This window comes from Lepidochelys kempii, chromosome 1 (assembly GCF_965140285.1).
Source record: "Lepidochelys kempii isolate rLepKem1 chromosome 1, rLepKem1.hap1, whole genome shotgun sequence".
NCBI lineage: Eukaryota > Metazoa > Chordata > Testudines > Cheloniidae > Lepidochelys > Lepidochelys kempii.
In genome coordinates, this window is record NC_136380.1 from 244566719 (window position 1) to 244585720 (window position 19002).

The 19002-nt window shown below is 37.9% G+C and overlaps 1 protein-coding gene across 3 annotated transcripts in view; it reads right to left on the bottom strand.

The window, feature by feature from the left end:
- Positions 1-19002, bottom strand: part of IPO8 (importin 8) — a 68651-nt gene that overhangs the window by 22970 nt on the left and 26679 nt on the right. For all 3 annotated transcript variants that reach the window (XM_073321276.2, XM_073321291.2, XM_073321284.2), the window contains 10 exons: positions 17484-17578; positions 15060-15144; positions 12534-12668; positions 10248-10347; positions 8374-8450; positions 5495-5611; positions 4746-4835; positions 3324-3489; positions 2598-2758; positions 1616-1741 (listed from right to left, as the gene is read on the bottom strand). In XM_073321276.2, the coding sequence (XP_073177377.1) occupies positions 1616-1741; positions 2598-2758; positions 3324-3489; positions 4746-4835; positions 5495-5611; positions 8374-8450; positions 10248-10347; positions 12534-12668; positions 15060-15144; positions 17484-17578 (1152 nt within the window). The remainder of the gene's footprint in view (positions 1-1615; positions 1742-2597; positions 2759-3323; positions 3490-4745; positions 4836-5494; positions 5612-8373; positions 8451-10247; positions 10348-12533; positions 12669-15059; positions 15145-17483; positions 17579-19002) is intronic.

Below are 19002 nucleotides of genomic sequence, written 5' to 3' on the forward strand. Positions count from 1 at the left end.
AGCTGCTGCATCCAAATGGTCTGAGGACAGACCTGAGCACAGAAACCTGATAGGGCTGAGGAGGGAAGAAAAGGAATGGGGTGAGGGGAAAGAGAGCAAGAAAAAATGTTCCTGCCTGTGGCCCATACCGATCTTCCCAGAAGACAGTATATGATTGTATTGAGGTCGGGGGAAAGGGTGCCATTTGCTGGAATGAGCAGGTTTTACTGTGAGTAGCTATTTTATTGTTGTTGGGCAGGGAGATTGTATTTAAGGGTGAAAACTGTCAGAGTCACAAAAGAGAAGTGTAGGTCCGCATTAGAAGCCCACATAAAACCAACAAACAAGGACATTTAATTTTATTATCAGCAACATTCATTAAGGGCTCACTCCTGCAAGGTGTGGAGCACTCTGCCCCCAGTCTAGCAAAGCTCTTGAGCATATGCTCAGCTTTAAGCACAGGTACTCCCATGGAGCTCCTTGTGCTTTTGGAAGTCAGACCACTTGTTTAGATGCCTAAATACAGATTTAGGAGTCTAATTTTAGGTTCTTTTTCAAATCTTGACCATAGTCTATTTCCATAAGAAGGCAGTAAATTGAGGTGTTCATGTATGTGTAAAAGATCCTGAGATAAAGTGTTAAGCATTATCTTGTGTTGCATACTACAAAACAGTGAACTGCTAAGTTCTCACAAAAAGACTAACTTAACATAGATGCCCACTAGACTAAAACCTGAACAAACCCCAAAGAACAGTATTTCAAGCTAACAGTGCTAAAGCTCATTTTAGATCCTAGTTTCCATTCTAAATTTCGAAAAAGATCTTTTATGAAAAATTGAAGATACTTTGAAATCTTAGACAAAATGCAGTGGTCACCAAGAAAATCTTTTCAAACATTTGTTGTCAGATGACTGATATGGCTCAAAAATAGGTTTCTTCTTTTGATGAGAACTTGTATAACCAAGGAAGCAGCACGAAGGAGAAAACATCTTCGTGCTGTAATACCAGCTAAGCTCAGAACTACCCAATGACTGTGTGACATTGGGGCAAGTCAATTGACCTCCTTTGTACCTCAATCAACACAGTTATAAAATCAGAAAAAAACAGAAGACAACCCTAAGCTGAGCTTTACCTAGTAATGAAATTAGGAAAAAATCATGAATATATAAAGTCAAGAACTCATCCTGCAGTACAATAATATGTAGATCAAACTCCATCAATTCCATCCAGGTAACTGCTGAGTTAAACATCAAAATCTAAGTTGCGATTACCAATAGTTATCTATTGGTTGTTACTGTGAATTATAGCAAACATTCTCAGGGGAGAATTTAGCTTAAAATGTATTCGTAACAATCTGCAACACTTTCTAGTAATATATTTGCTGTAGTAAAGGCTAAAGTGTTATTTCCTCAAAAATGTTAATTATCTCTTAAAGATGAGAACTGTACAACTGAAAATTAGCATTTTACATTGAGCTTTAAATTCACGTTTACTAAGAGGAATCACTTGATCCTAATACACCAAGCTACATAACTATTACATGCTCTTTTCAACTCAAGCAATTTAATATATACATAAAACTGCTTGTAATGAAAAAAAGGAGAGAAGACTAGATATGTAACTGAGAGACATCTCACCTCTTTGTGATCTTCCACAACTGTTAGAATAGTATCAATGGTGTGTAAGATTCCCATTGCCATCACTGTCTTGTCCTCCACTTCCTCATATTCTTCACTCTGAAGAACTTTACCAAATATCTCAGCCTTAAAAAGAAAGAAAAGAAAAAGAAAAAAGCAGACAGTTCTTCTAGAGGCAACTCATACTTCCAGCTTGCCTTGTAGGAAACGAGGGATTGCCCTTTGACGGATAATGAAGTGGCTGCAGTGTCCTCAAATTATTAAATAATTAATTCACTGTGATGAAGCCACCAGTGGTGAGAGGCATGCCTGATACTTCTGTAAGGGAACTGGGAAGTTTGGGAAATGGAAAAACCTTCTCCTCCCTCTGCTGATAAACCTAACTGTGGCAAGTCGCTTAAGTTAAATAATCAAAGCTATTAAACATTCTGGCTTGTTTAGAACAGCAATAGCTATCAAAACAGCCAAAACTACTGTAATTTTAAGGACTTTTTGAAGAGAAACTGTCAGGTAGTTTAGCCCCCAAATTTACATTTGGGGATGGTTTACAAGAGCTACTATTGATAGATAGGTTTTCAGTAAAGTGTTTTAAAAACATCAGTGAAAACAGCTTATTTTGGAGCTAACACATGCAGTGTATGCAGACCAGAATTTGATGCCATCATGCTACTGCATGAATAGGCAAAGGGTGAAAGACTAGAATTGAAACAGAACAAACTAGATGACTCATCTATTTTCCTCATCCAAGCTGAAATCCAAAAGGAAACAGAACAAACAGTGAAAAGCAAATCAGATTTTAAAAGATTCTTTATTTTAAATAATCAAAGAAGCTGTAAGCAATATAGATAGGAATTTTTTAAAGTTATGATTTTAAACCTGACAGTGTCCTTTTAAAAAAAGGCTCATTTCAAACAAGCTTGCAGCAATGTTTAATAAGCTAGGCCTATGACTGTGACTACAATGTTGTTCTACTGTCTCTTACCAGATGTTGTGTCATGTCAACAGCGATGGTAGCTACTTCTTGATTGTACTCGCAGATCATCTTCTGGATAACATTCGTAAGATCATCATTTTCTGTCTCTCTAACTATGTGTAACAGCTCCTGCATAACTGGCCTGACGTACGGCTTCACATATTCCTTTGCTAATAAGACAACAAAACAAAATTAGGAAAGATCAATTTTCCATAAAAACAAATATACAATCTCTCTCAGTTATTAGGAACCTTACTGTTCTCTTAAGCAAAAACACTTAAAACAATTCATTTCCAGTAAAAGTTGAGTCAGTCTAACAAGAGTGTACTTTTTAGATGCAAGCATATTACATAATATATATACACTCAGACATCCCCCACCACTTAGAATTCTGTCCACATAAATGATCTACTTCCATGAGAGACATGCACATCTAGTATCTGGCCCTAAACATACCCATTGTTTCAATTCAATGTCAAGAAATAAGATACCATTCGATTTGTCAATTGAATTGTATTGACTCAGAAACCTGTCAGAAAAATCTGTAACCAATGTTCCATGATGTATATTGTAGCTAATGAGCAAATGAACTTGTCTAAATGTGATTACGTGTTCCAGGGATCTATATTTCTAAATGCAAGAACCGTTTATATACATCCACAGCAAATTATAGCAACATGTCATCTAGGCAGGGAAAATTATCAGTATATACTTAAATGAAACATTGTAGCGTACCTTGCTCCTGATTGCTTATTAATGCCTGAAGAGCTATGGCAGCTTCTACTTTGACAGGCATTTCTTTGTCATCAATCAAGCTCTTCTTTGCCAGCTCTACTGCATTCCTTAGGTTGAGTTCATTGTGGAATTTCAAAGTGCTGAATGAATGAAGAACCCAACAGGACTGTCGTACAAGAAGAAAGCAAGTCAGGAGCTACTGCAGTAATAGAATTCTTCAAAGAATTTCAGTCACATGCTAACAGTTCTTTATCTGTTTTAAATCGTTGCTCTTTTGTTTGCACATTTATAGAGTAAATACTACATACTGTGCAGGTTTTACACTACAGTGGCTCTTCTGCTCCTTTCCCCAAACATCTATAGATTCAATATATAACTGTAATTGTTATACTAAACTTCTAACAGGAACAAGAGAGCTTGGGATTTATTTTTTTAAAATTTTCTTCTAGGCAATGAGATGTACACTTAGCAGGAAAATTAATCACTCATTACTGATTGATGTGGGCACAGGGGGGAAGAGTTTAGGGATTAAATCCCGCTCACCCTCAAAGTGGCATTAACTGCTCTCTGAAAACTGGATTTGGCTTTAGCTCAAACTACTGAGTTTTGCTACTGAATAATCATATAACCATAGAAAAGTAGGGCTGAAAGGAACCTCAAGAGGTCATCTAGTCCATCACCCTGTGCTGAGACAAGATCAAGTATGCTTAGACCATCCCTGACATGCGTGTTTAACCTGTTCTTAAATGCCTCTAGTGATGGAGATTCCACAACCTCACTTGGTAACCTATTCCAGTTCTTAACTGTCCCTATAGTTAGGAAGATTTTCCTAATAGCTAACCTAAATCTCCCTTGCTGTGGATTAAGCCCATTACTTCTTGTCAGACCTTCAGTGGATTTAGAGAACAACTGGTCTTTATAACAGCCCTTAACATATATGAAGACTTAACAGTTGCCCCCTCACATTTCTCTTCTCAAGACTAAACATGCCCAGTTTTTAACCTATCCTCATAGGTCAGGTTTGCTAAACCTTTTATTATTTTAGTTGCTCTCCTCTGGACTCTCTCCACTTTATCCACATCCTTCTTAAAAGTATTGTGCCCGAAACTGGACATAATGATCAGATAAGGACCTCCACAGGTTACCATATATCCAATGCTCAAGTTTCCCAATTTGATCAAAACAGTGAGTTGAAAGTGAGCCATACAGAAATGGATCACCTAGAATTTCAAACATCTATAAATAAATTTTATTTCAGATCAAAATGCTGAAAAGGTTTCTGTACAATGGAGTTGCTGAGAAGTAAATTATTGTTTGTGAAACGTGGGAACTGCTACATTTCAGTCTGTTATCAGAGTGAAATAAACCTGTAAAGAAAATAATCAGACACATATTGCAGTCTATAAACTTTGGTGAACTTACTCTTGCTCTGAGATATCCCAAGTTAGACATGAACAATGGAAATACGTGATTCTGTAGCATCAGCTCCATTTGATCCTTGAATACACTCTTCTGTTGAAATAAACAAAAAATTAAGTTGGAGCCGTTTGGATATACTGTATTATTCAGTAACCCACATTAACTGTCAAATTCAGACTAATAAAACCATTCTCTGCCTTCAAATGAATTATTTCTATCCCATTAATACATGTAGAATAATTTCTAGATGGCATTTTGATGTGAGAGCAAGAGGCACATATTGAAGAATGGGAGGCTGGCAGGCTACACAACATGTTGCTAGAACACTTTAAACATTATTAACAGAATCTAGAAGACCAGTAGCTGCTTTTTGCTATGGACAGGTGGCATGGTAATCAGTGTATCCAAGGTTCCAATTGTGGCTGGAACGTATTTTGTAACTTGGTCCCATTTCATCAGTAAAGCAGGACAGCACAAGGAACTGTTCTGTAACAAGGCGGGTAGTCTGACAGACAGGGCTGATTGTAAAATGGGAAGAGAAAGAAGTGGTTGAAGTAATTTTCATTTTTTTTTTTTTTTTTTTTTTTTTTAAGAAGAAGAACTTCATATTGGTATTTCACAGCAAAAATTTCACAGACTTCATAAGTGTGCTTCAGGGCTAGCCACACTTTAAAAATTAATGTTTTAAATTAGAAAGGACAGTTGATAACAGATTCTGATCATACACATACTATATCCCCTCATCCATTTACCTTCAGTAAAATATCTGCTAGAGATCCCATCACGTGCAATGCTCCATCTTTCTTCCTAGGGTCAATGTTTGGTTCTGTGAGGATCTGATAGCAAAATGCCATCATCTTCGGTAATACCTAAACATAGTAAGACACAAACAAAATGGAGGATAATCTGCATGTGGCATCAGTGAACTATTTAAATCTGTTTATTAGCATCTTTCCTTTAAAGTTTGGAAACTCAAGAACTTAAAGCTTTCATATAGTACCAATGTGAACTAACCCACATTGCCCATAATGTATTATGGGAACATGGCAGTCTCTTTCCAGTTAATGTGGAAAGCCCTATTATAAGCCTCTTTTTAATCACAATCCTCACATTTATCAAGAATAGATGCATCTGCCTGAAATTTCACATTAGTGATCATAAGTGAGGCACAATTTTGTCTGAAACTTCAAAGCAAATTAGAAGACGTGATCTGGAGATACAGGGGTTCAAACAAGGCAGTAATCTCACTTATTAAATTTATTCCTAACTTCTTTTCTGACTCGTTCTATATAAATTCCAGAACAGTGAGGTCTAGAAACTCCAGATTACAACCAATCTATTGGTCTTTACCAGACTTGGAAAGGTCTCTTGGCAGAATCATTTATTTAATGTGATTTCACATACATTATATACTTTACAGACTTCATGAAATAAAGACCCCAATGCAGACTACTACAATGGGGCTGGCGGCAGGCAAGGAACCACGTTGGGGTAGGTGAGGGGAAAGATCATAGTATATAAGAAAGTAGATTTTTAAGTGTTCAGAGCTGCAGACTTGGTTCTACTCTGAAAAGTTACTCTAGAAACAGCAGCCTGAGGCTTCATATTTATTTTGCCTCAAATTACTTCCAATATCAAATGTGTTTTGTTCTAACTACTAACCTTTGCAACCCCTTCACTTTCAATTGTTCAGAACTTAGTAAATAATTCTAACAAACATGCAAACGAAGGAATCAAATTGAGCTCACTCCATCTTAGCTGTTTACTTTACTAGCTAAAATCAGAAGAGATAATTCTGAATACACAAAGCGAGCAGGTCCATGGGAAGGTGCCATTTTCACTGACACTTTTCAAAGCAAAAGTGTACACTGAAGTATATATCAAAAAACTCAAATTGTTTGATCTTACACAAAAAGGTAGGTCAGAGAAAGGGGCAGAGACAAAGTTGCTTGGCTATCCTTAATACTGCATCTTTACACTTTTTAATTCTTGATTTTTTGCAGTCTAACCTGAACAGACTTTTCAGGATAATGTCTGTGTTCTTTAAGAAAACTACAACACTGTCTCAAAGGCTTTTTCATTACCTAGCTGACAGATATTTAAAACCTTAAGTGAAACTTAGTGAAGTTTTTTGCCTGGTAATGTATTAAGATATATATTTAACAAATTAACTAGCAATGAAAAATGCATCTGTGCAACATGAGAAAGTATACCTGTCTCTGAGATGCTTAGCATTTGAATTTCTTGATTTGTGTTTAAAGCTTTTAGTCTTGATGTTGCCTTACAAGGTGGTTTTTTTTGTTTGTTTGTTTTTTAAAATAGGTTTTGAGCAAAGGAAAGTTTCATATCCATTTCCAGCCAACTGCTCTAGAAAGATAATAAGAGCTTGAAAAATTTACTCATACACCTATCAGCCTGAACCACCAGGGTACTTAGCCAGGAAAACCATAACCCTTGCCATTTAAGGGAATATAAATAGCAATATACTGTTTATCATGCACCATAGTTAACATCACTGCCGATCAACTTAATATACTTTAAAATGCAACTTTCTCATTGCTTTCCTCATAACTTCTATCCTTTCCAGATTTCGTGCTATTGTTCCATCTCCCCCTACCCCACACCCCACTCTATAAAAATTCACGGTCTATCCTTTCTTGGTTGTTTTCAGTATTTTTTTCCATATACTGTGTTTCCTACCTTCTCTTCTATAAATTGTTAGCTCTCCCATCAACTTTCTAAATATTGCATTTCTTTTTTTAATACATCATCAAGCTCTCTTCTATCCAACCCCTTCATCTCCTGCTACCCCACTCACTCACACAGTGTTGAGAACATTACCACATATCTTGTAGCCAAAAGACTAAACCTATTAGCCAAAGACTGATATGAAAATAGGGGGATACCCTTGCTGTTCAGAAGCAACATTTAGGCGAGAAATCAACCCTCCACCCAGATATTGGGAAGGGGAGGATGTTGGGATTCCTGCCAAGGTGCTATCTGTAAGCAATCTCTAAGAACAATCTGACTTATTTACCTCCGGCTAGTAGGTTAAAAAGTACATTTAAATCTCTCAATTTTGGCTGCTGGAAGGGAGAAGTATTCTCTCTTGCTACCCAAGAGCCTTCCTGGCTGCTGCACGATGATGGTCTATAGGGGTCTCTCCTACTGTTTAGGGTCTTCCTCCCCAGTGAGTAGTTCTCGTGCATGTTTCTTCTACACCTGTCCACAGCTTTCCCAAGAAACAGCAGACTGAAACCAACTTGATTCTCATCAGTTTCACTGCTCCCCACGGGATTCTAAATAGCAACAGTGAAGACTAATGTGAATCAGGTCCACTTTGGAAGCTCTGGGCCTCAGAGATTTTGGGGCTGTCTGCCTGTGGACTTGGGAAGACATTAACTGCATCTGTTCACACTCAGTTCACATCTCGAAGGTGAATCTTTGCAACCATAATGACTAGAAACTTAGTTTAAAAATAGAAATTGAAGTTTTGATTATATAGAAGTTGATAGCACTCATCCAGTGCAGGGTAGATTCTTCAAGGCTTGAGGTTAATACAGAACCATTTGAGATAGACAGATGCCCTTTTAAAGAAAGAATAATTTTTTTAAAAAGAATAATTCAGTACCTCTTTTCGCTTCTTTGCTGCAGTGTAGAGGAGATTCTGGGCTGCTGTTGTAGGGGACGCATAATCCTCAAACACATCTAACAATATTTAAAGAAAGTGTTTTCAGTCACTGAGTACAATTTAATAATAAAATTCTCACAGATCATTTTCAAATATACATAGAGTAAGAGCTTTGGATGGATGTCACAGAACCAGGGTGACAAAAGAACATTACATTTATTCATGGTCTTCTTCATCCTATGGACTCTGATAACTTGAGTGTCGGTCACCTTTGACCAGTGTTTATTTTGTCAACTACCTTCCCAATATACCAAATACCAATCACTCTCTTTTTGAGAGATTTATTTTTTCTGTGGTATCTAAGATATCACAGCGTAGTAAATGGTGGCAAAATTTTTAATGGTGGCATTTACAGTAGCAGCACCAATATACTGCAGTGCCATGTGTATGTCGGTGAAGTCCATTGTGGTTTCATGTCACTAAAAATAAAAAGTGACAGACCTTATGAAAAACTTCATTAAATCTAAACGTATTTGAATTTAGGGTACTCTTGAATCTATGGCTGTACCAAAGAACTAAAAAAGCTGATTTTTTTTACGTCCTTGCTTGTAACTAATCCTCCTTGAAACACATTGCAAGTGTATTATATACCTTATAAAATTCTTCTATTTTGCAAAATATTGCTACATGAATTTGAAGTGTTCCCTTCAATTTTTGCAGCATCAGATAACAGATGGGATAATGAACGAGGTCTAGAAATAAGAAGGCAATTTCTATTTTTCCTGGTATCTCCCAAGTCAGCACAGACGCAGAATATTAAATATACTGTTAGAACTGAATTTCACACCCTGAGTATTTCTCCCTAAACTTCATTCTTTTTTCCTTTTACAAATGAAAAAGGCAAAATCTAAGTGCCTCAGCTATATAAGAAAAAAATAAGAACTAAATGCTTGTCCATTGGATTGGATTCAGAATTGGATTCAGATGCTCACGTGTTGGCTACATCTTTGCCCCCTGAATATTAATATCTTATGATGCCTTATTGTTCTACAGTACCTCTTTCTAGGTTTTATTTTCTACTATTCCAAGAAAATCTAAATGACACTTTTTTATATAAAATGCTAGCTAAAAGTTAACCAGTTTTGGTATTTTTAAATCTTAATTCCCTCTCTGATGCTTAGTTCTAGAGACTTTTCCAGCAGGATTTCCTATACTATTACAAAAAAACCCAAAAAAACCTATTCTCCAGTAGGACTACTCCTGAAAGGGGAATAAGGGACTCATAATATGGCCCCATGCAATCTACACTTTAACTCCTACATTTGTCTTTTGAAAGAATGCCTATTTCTCATTATTTCAAAAATTTTAATAAAAATAAGTGGCACTCAAAATGTACTCCAACCCTGTTGAAGGTGGGTATGTCAAGCCCCCTTTGGTCAACTAGCGTTGCACTGCTTTACAATAGGGTCTCATGTCTAAGCACAACAGTGATTCAATACAGGGCCTTAAAGGTGTGTTTAAGTGAGAAAAATGGGGGAATCTAAGAAAACATGCATCAGGTACCCAAGCAGCAAGGGGAGGAAGGGCAAGAATAAAGTGACCAGTCAAGCTTGTTCTGAAGTGGGTAAGCAACCTTTCTAGAGCCGATCTTATAAATATAGCACATTATTTAAATGGACAAAACTAGCTTATTCCCACTTACATTTACAGAGTAGGCTTTAAAGAACAATTCATCTCACTTTTAGAGTCTCCCTTGAACTCTGGTGAAGATACAACTACAGTGGCATAGTGGCAAATACAGTTTTGTAATCTAGGGATCTATAACGCACAATTACAGCAAAAACAGAGAGCAAACACTAAGCACAGACATTTACCAAATTTCATGCGAATGTACTCATATGGATCCTCTTGCCACAGCTCTTCATCCTCATCTTTATAACACATTAGGGAGAAAATCACTTCTTCAGATATACTCTAAGAGCAGAGAAATCAAATATGTTCAAGTGCACAGAACATATTTCAAGTACAGCTTCCCCCCTCTCAAAATGTTTACTACATTGTACCTTTTCGTACACAAGTAAAGTTCGTTTAACTAATCCTCTTAAATTATTTTTACTTACTGGGATAATCTTACAATACACATATTGCGTTTTTCAAAGGACTCAGAAGGCAGCAATAAGTTTTACTCCACCATACTCCAGTACAACACAAAGAATATACCACAGGGCACAATCTAATAAAAGCAGAACATATCATTCTGTGCAAGGATTTCAAAATGTGGTACTAAGATGAGAGTAGATCTTTTACTTTTCCCTCATCCTCCTAATACTCATGGGATTTATCTTCTGATAAAGTTAATTAAACATGGGGACTTTATGATACGGAGATGAAAATCATTTTCTTTATCTGTTCCCACATGTTCTAATGACAAAAGAAGTGGTTAAACAAGAGCTCATTCCCTCACAGTTCGTCTTCCCTTCCTTTATCTTACAGTGCAGACAATTTTAAATATCTATAGTTACAATGATAGAATTGTAAGACTGGGAGGGATCTTGAGAAGTCATCAAGCCTAACCCCATGCGCTGAGGCAGGAGCAAGTAAACCAGAGCATCCCTGAAAGGTGTTTATCTGACCTGTTCTTAAAAATCTCCAGTGATGAGGATTCCACAACCTCCCTTCAAAGCCTATTCCAGAGTTTAACTACTCTTATAGTGAGAAAGTTTTTTCTAATATCTAACCTAAATCTCCCTTGCTGTGGATTAAGTCCATTACTTCTTACCCTACTGTCACTGGGCATGAAGAACAATTACCACCATCCTTTTTATAACAGCCCTTAACATATTTGAAAAACAGTTCTCAGGCTCCCTCTCAGTCTTGTTTACTCAAGATTCAGCATACCCAGGTTTTTTAACCTTTCTTCCTAGTTCAGGCTTTTAAAATCTTTATCATTTTTGTTGCCTTTCTCTGGACTCCCTCCAATTTATTCCCATGTTTTCCTGAAGGGTGGTGCCTAAACCTGAACACAGTACTCCAGCTGAGGCCTCACCAGTGCCAGCTGGGACAATTAGCTCCCATGTCTTATGTACAACACTCCTGTTAATACGCCTCAGAAGGATACTAGCTTTTTTCACAGCTGCATCACATTGTGGGCTCATATTCAATTTGTGATCCACTATAATCTTCAGATCCTTTTCAGCAGTACTATCACCTAGCCAGATACTCCCCACTTTGTAGCTGTGCATTTGATATTTCCTTCCTAAGTGAAATACTTTGCACTAGTCTTCATTTGAATTTCATCCTGTTGATTTCAGATCAATTCTCAAATTTGTCTAGATCCTTTTGAATTCTAATCTTGTCCTCCAATGTGCTTGCAACTCCTCCCAGCTTGGTGTCATATGCAAATCTGATAAGCATGCTTTCCATTCTGTTATCCAAGTCATTAATGAAAACATTGATTAATACTGTACTGACCCCTGCTAGGGTGTGTCTAATGGCACCCCACTAGACACACCCTCCCAATTTGACTGAGAACCATTGATAACTACACTCTGAGTATGGTCTTTCAGCCAGTTGTGCACCCACTTACAGTAATTTCATCTAGACTCCATTTCCCCAGTTTGCTTATGAGAATGTCATGTGGGACTGTGTAGAAAGCCTTACTAAAATCAAGATATATCATTTCTACAGCTTCCCCCCATCCACTAGGTCAGTAACCCTGTCAAAAAAGGAAATTAGGTTAGTTTGGCATGATTTGACCTTGATAAATCCATGCTGGCTATTCCTGATAACCCTATCATTCTCCAGGTGCTTACAAATGGATTGTTTAATAATTTGTTCCAGTATCTTTGCAGGAATCATACCCAAAGGCAAAAGACTGAGTAATCAAAAACATAAGATTATGACTTCATTGCAGGATCAAGCAAAGTAAAAAGCTGTTCTTGGACGTAAAAAGCTCTTATTCAAATGCAAATATCTGCAATAAAGGCAAAAGGTAAACAGAACAATAAAGTAACAGACAAGCACATCTCAGTGCAAACTATTTTTCCAGATTGACTGCAGTGAGAGAGATTCTCCAAGCCCCTTCATAACAGCAGAAGTCTCAACCTCAGCTCATGGCAATAGCGTTATTTAAATGTTTATGACTGTGTTTTCACACTGACCTGTATGTGTGGCTTCATCTGCTTCCAAGTTACAGAATGACTGACCCCTTGGTTCAGATAGTTTAAGATTTGCTGAAGCACACGAGGAGCAATATATTCTTTTTGCCTGTACTGGTCTAAGATTTTTAAGAGAACCTAAGGGAATAGTAAATTTATTTTTTTAATGAAGCATGAAGATTTTAAACACACAATTTAATCTTTTATAGTGAAGACATTTTGACAGGTCAATTTAATTTTAAGTAGAAGCTCACGTATTAATCATTTCTATAATGCCTTTTATCCAAACATCAGTAATAATTTAAACATTGAAGTTCTGAGACTACAAACCTTTATTACCAGGAATTCTCCCACAACAGAATTACTAACAGTAGTAAGAGTCAACACATGCATAAGTGTTTGCAGGATTGGGGCCTATATAAGCCTGGGCACTCAGTGGAGTAAGTTATATCTTCATTTCTACAGATGGGGGAAAAGTAAGGCACAGATGTTAAGGGCTATATGTCCAAACTTTGGTAGATAATGGTAGGACCTAAATCTATAAATAGGATTTAGGTGACTAAAATTTAGGTGCCAAATTTTGAGGAATCCAAATTTAAAAACTGAGCTCTAAGTGACTTTACTAAGGTTGCAACAAGTTTATGACAAAGCTGGGAAGAGGGGAAGGAGTCCTAACAACTGCCTGCTATAACTACTAGATCACATTCATTCTCTTTGATTAGAACAGCAATCCACTGCAACAATTGGGACCTTTCATTCTACAGTATTCCTCTATAAATAGAAGGTTTCTGTGTATATAGCAAGTAAGAAAATATTTACAGTAGGTCACTAATAATGACAGGAGACCTATTATGAGTTAACAACGATAGAGAACTGGTAAGTACACGAACCACAAAATATTCTCTGGTCATTTATTTTCAAAAGGGCAGTTCTGTTTCATAAAAATTATTCATAGTAGAGTAGTAAACACACTGTAGCATATTTTGTGAACCTATACCTTTCTCTTGCGCTCCCTGGGAGTTGGGTCTTATATTTGTCTTCTCTACTACATGCTCCTTGGGGCAGGAACTGTCTGTATCTCATACAGTCACTAACACAATGTTAGCACTTAACAAGCAATAAATATATAATGAATACTTAGCAATATGGTTTCACTACAGCACTCAATACATATGAGAAGCGTGGTGAATCATGAACTTAAAAGCTAGAAATGGAAAAGACCTATGTAGATCAACTAGTCCATTTGCCTTAAAAGGCAAATTGTTCCCTAAGGTACACTTCCTAGTCTTTTAGAGAGTCTAAGTTTTAAGTATTTCAAGTGACGGGACAGTTTTTCTTTCAGTTTCATCCATTACTTCTAATTGTATCACTTGTACCTCCAAAATAATTTATCTCCTTTGATGTGTAGCTCTTTCAAATTTACATAGAATTATCATGTCCTCTCTCTCCTGGGCTTTTTAGCCAAGCTTACACGTATTTAATCTTGACCTTTTTTGTGCACAGAAAGGCAATTATGTTTCACAGAGATTTCAATATTTGGTTTCATTATGATTTAGACCAAAGCTTTTGACGTTCTCTACAAAAGGGAAGGCAGCCCAGGTTCTGGGGCAGTCTGCCTGGCAGGCAGCACCAGAGATGCGAACCCTGGAAGACCAGATTGCTGAGGAGCTCTGATCTGGGGCTCCCAGGCTCTGAATTCCCTGCACTCTTGCCTGGTGGGCCAAAGGTGAGCTGGGAGTCTGGAAGCCTTGACTGAGCTGGGAGCCAGGGAGTTTGGGAGTCGTAGCTCTCAGGGCTTCCACCTCCTCTGCAGTCCTCCTAGCAAGCTGTGAAGGAGCCAGGAGCCTGAAAGCCCTAGCTGAGCTGGTTGCTCCGCTCCTTGTCAGCTCTTCAGGCAGGCTGGAAAAGAGCTGGGAGCCCAGAACCCTCAGCTGTAGAGCTGACAGTACAACAGGGAGAGTGACAGTTTCAAAATCTTTATGTTTTCCATTGCAACTTTGTCAAAAATCAAACCATCAAACCTTCCTGCATTCTCCAATGGAAAATCATTCCATCTGAGTATTTCTGATCAGCTCCTAACTCTCTCCAATCTACCTATGTCTTCCTGGTAATGACACATCCAGAACAGATTTCAGTATTCCAGGGTTAGTTGCAGCAGAACCACGTAGGAAGCGTGACCTAGAAATAAGACCTTCTTTGCTGTGATGCCTCTGTGTAACCAGCCCAAATTGCATCAGTCTTTTTACTAGCATTTCCTGCCTATCACCCTTACATTTTTTGCTGCATTGCAGATTTTTGGATGTCTCCCTCCTTTTGCATCACTGCAATTTGGATTATTTTCCCCAAGATGGAAATATCATTACTAACAAGAGTTCCAAGCCATTTCTCCGTGATTACAATGTGTATTGGACCAGTTTTTTGTGGTTTCTTTAAAGGGTCCTATGTCTTATATGAAGATGCTACAGGAAGATAACAGGGTTGTTCTACAGAAAGTTATCCTAATTCAGAAACAAGAAACAACATCCTTACCTGTTGGATTCCCACAGCGTAGGTTTTTAAGAAGAACTCTGAAAATTCAAAATATTCTTTTGTTACATTTCCAGGACTTCCATACCTTTAAACAAAAAAAGGAAACAGGTATTTACACTTTTGAAGCAAAGAAGTTTTCTGTTTACCAAGACAATATAGTCCTTGATTAAGCTTGCAAACATACAAAAGCCATTGAAGCAGAACTCCTCTTTCACCAGAGATATATACATTGAATAATCTCTTTCCACAAACATCATTCTAGGCCATTATATCCCACACAATGATCCATTTCCCCTTCTTTCTTACCTATGCACAAAGCACAATGTTGTAGCCAATAACTAAAGTTGCATTTTTGTCACAGGATATATGAATTCCATAGAATCATAGAATATCAGGGTTGGAAGGGACCTCAGGAGGTCATCTAGTCCAACCCCCTGCTCAAAGCAGGGCCAATCCCCAATTTTTGCCCCAGATCCCTAAATGGCCCCCTCAAGGATTGAACTCACAACCCTGGGTTTAGCAGGCCAACGCTCAAACCACTGTGCTATCCCTCCCCCCTAAACCCATAGTTTTGGTTTTTTTAAAAAATATTCCTGTGTTGATATTTCAGAATTTAAACATGGGCAGGCAGACGCAGTGATGAAAAGTTGAATGAATTTTACTGGAAGCACTGAGAACTAGCAAGTGAAACCGGACTGTAATGACGCCTCAGACAGCAGGAACTCACATTAGAGCTACTGGTTTGTCACATGGTAGCAGATCCTCATTCAGGATCGGATCAATAGGCATTACAACATCAGTTTGATCAGTTATATTGTTTTTAACAGTTTTATTGGAAAAGCATATTTTGCTTAAAATAATGCAACCTGAGTTTTTAAAATTAAAAACAATAAATGTGTGATGTTTGCCTTTCTCCATAATCAGAGCATCATTTTGATTTCCTGTAACAAACTAATAGCTTTATTTATGAAAGATAATGGTGGCAAAGCACTAGCTTGCACCACCTTCAAAGCATTCTCAGCCCCTGCCAGCCCAAGGTTCCTCAAAAAGGTCACTGCACCCTTAACTAAGGAGGGTAACAATAGTGTTATGCTTACAGACTGTCAGATGAAACACTCAAATGGAAATAGATGTTTAAAATAATAGCATGCAGATAAATATGTTTGTTCATTCCCCACAGAGGAAAAACAAGAGCCATCACATGTATAAAATGTATTCTATTTTAAATGTTTAGTTGATGTGAAAAGTTTCTAAACTGCTCTAATATTCATTATTGCAACTGTAATCCTAATCAGAGAAGGATGGTGGACAGGGATAGGAAGTGTTAGGCTTCCACAAAAAACTGTAATTCAGAGTTTCTAGATTCTAAATATTTGTTTTTAAATTTAAGATACATACATATATTTCCAACCTTAACCCAATCTGCATTTTGTTTCTTTGGAGATATCTTTCAGGATTCAACAGAACTAATCTTAAATTTGGTAAACATTAGTCACTACGTTACCCAGAACAGATGGTTTAACTATTAAGGAATCAGTTTTGAACATCCTAACTCCCTAGAACTAAAGGTTCAAATCCCAGCAGGGTCAGTTTAGCCCTTCATCTTTCCAAATCAAAATTGAGGGGCAGGTAAATTATTGTCACTCAGTCTTTTGGATGAAACCTTATATTAGAGGTAATGTCTGATCTACTAGACAAAGATGCCATGGCATCTTTTGGAAATATATTTCCCCTGGAGTCCTTTGCCAGAGATTTTCCTTTCTTCCCCGCTGTTCCATGAAAAGTTATATGCAATAGACTGTAAAGAGTTTGAGAATCTTCAGGGTTAAAGACACTAATATCTACATACATATATATCTAGGAATCTCTTTTTTCAAATCTAAATCAGCCTAAAAATGTCTCAAAGTAGTAAAAAAATCTGCAAGTTATATGCTGAATATGAAGAAAAACGTCTGAAATAAAACCTTGGTCATCACTCCACCAGGCAAAGGACAAGACAAAAAATTATTCTGAAAAGTTCCCAGGACGAGCAGACAAGAAATCAAAATAAATCATTTATGCTTCTACAGTGTTTTTCATCCAAGCATTTCCCAAACAATTAAGCTTGCAATGCCCCTGTGAGGTAGTTAAGCATTAGCTCAGTTTCACAGATGGGCATACTGAGACACAGAGAAATTCCATTATTTGCCACATATAATGTGAGTGACAGAGTTAAGATCAAAATCCAGAAATAGGAATCCCAGTCCCCGGCTTTTACCACTCGTATATTATCTCTCAGAATACCTGCACATACATACATCATAAATATATCATGCCCGTGCAGTATGAATATAGGATATACAGTCTGCATAACAATATCTATAAAAGATAGCTAAGTAAAAATTAACATTTTTATGCCACTTTAGTTTTTAATCACTGTATTACCGTTCAAAAAGACGAGCTACGATATGCAATGCCCACTTCTTACATTTCCACCACACCAGCTCTGGCCTATCATCTTCATCAATCTGTAATGTCTCCTACAAATCAATCAATCAATCAGCCAAAGTATACAAAAATTAAATTAAAAAAAACCCCACTTACTGAGTGAATTAATACAAATTCAGATACAAACATTAACATTTTATTTTATTAATAGTGATAATATTAGCTACCAGAATAAAATACGATAGGATTTTTTTCTTTTGATGTGATCCTCCAAAGGTACTATTATGTTGAAAATGACCCATCTAAAAAAGCTGTATTTACTGTATTTATGTTTGCACTCTCATATTAAATACAATATAAAATAATCACGTGTATATACATATACCATACATTCATACGAAAGATGTTAGGAGAATAAGATTGTGAAGGGAAGCACTCAAAAACTAGGACATGCCACAGTTAAGGTTGCACAATCACCCCTGTGCATCCCTTTGCATATGCATTGAAATACAATCTAATTACGGAACTATTTATCACTGTTGGGCTCAGGTTACTGTTATGTATATATGTATACTGACTACATGGCAGAATTTTGCAGAAATTAACGTTGTGCGCGTAGAATTTCCTTTCCCCTGCAAAAATAGGCTGCAGTGCTGCTAGCTGCCACGAGGGCCACTGGACCGAGCAGAGCCGAGCTCGCACATAGAAGACACTGCTGGGGGGAGGGAAGGAGCTAGAGCAGTGGTTCTCAAACTTTTATTTTTGCAGACCACCTGAAAATTTCTGAGGGTCTCAGTGGACCACTTAATGATCTTTCCAAATGTTGTTTGTACCGTTAGCTAACTATAGTAAAGCGCTTTGGATAAAAGCTCTATTAAAAAAAAACCTCAATAATAATAAATGTTTTTTTGTTCTACAAATAAAAGCACATAACTCATATTTAATATCAGTAGTCTTACCTTTCTAATGCGATGGATGTGCCCTCTCTGTCCTGCCGCAACAGCCTCCTAGCTGGGGCTGGGAAGGAGGGGGGTCGCTCCCCTGCCACAGCAGCCACAGAGCTGAGGCTGGGAAGGAGAGTCATCTCTCCCCAGCAGCTGCAGCCCTGGAGCTGGGAAAGTGACCTCTTTCTCTGGCTGCCGCAGCCCTGCACGTCCCAAATTCCCCCCACCCCCTCTTCTCACCCCACTGCCCCCTCCCACCTACCCCCCACACCCCTCCCAAGGCCACCACCTCACCTTACATGTGCGTCTTCTCCAGGGTCCAGCCACCTAATTAGTGGAGCCACACTTGCACGGCTCCACTAATTAGGTGGGTGGCCCTTCATTCTCTCATGTGCAGCCGCCCAGGCATGCACCTTAGAGGGAACTATCCGCGGACAACCTGAATGGAGTTCACGGACTACTGGTGCTCCACAGACCACAGTTTGAGAACCACTGAGCTAGAGGGTTCCTGGCAGCTGCAGTTCTCAGCATGCCCTGAGTGGTATGCCCTTAGGCTCGGGGGGCAAGGGGGT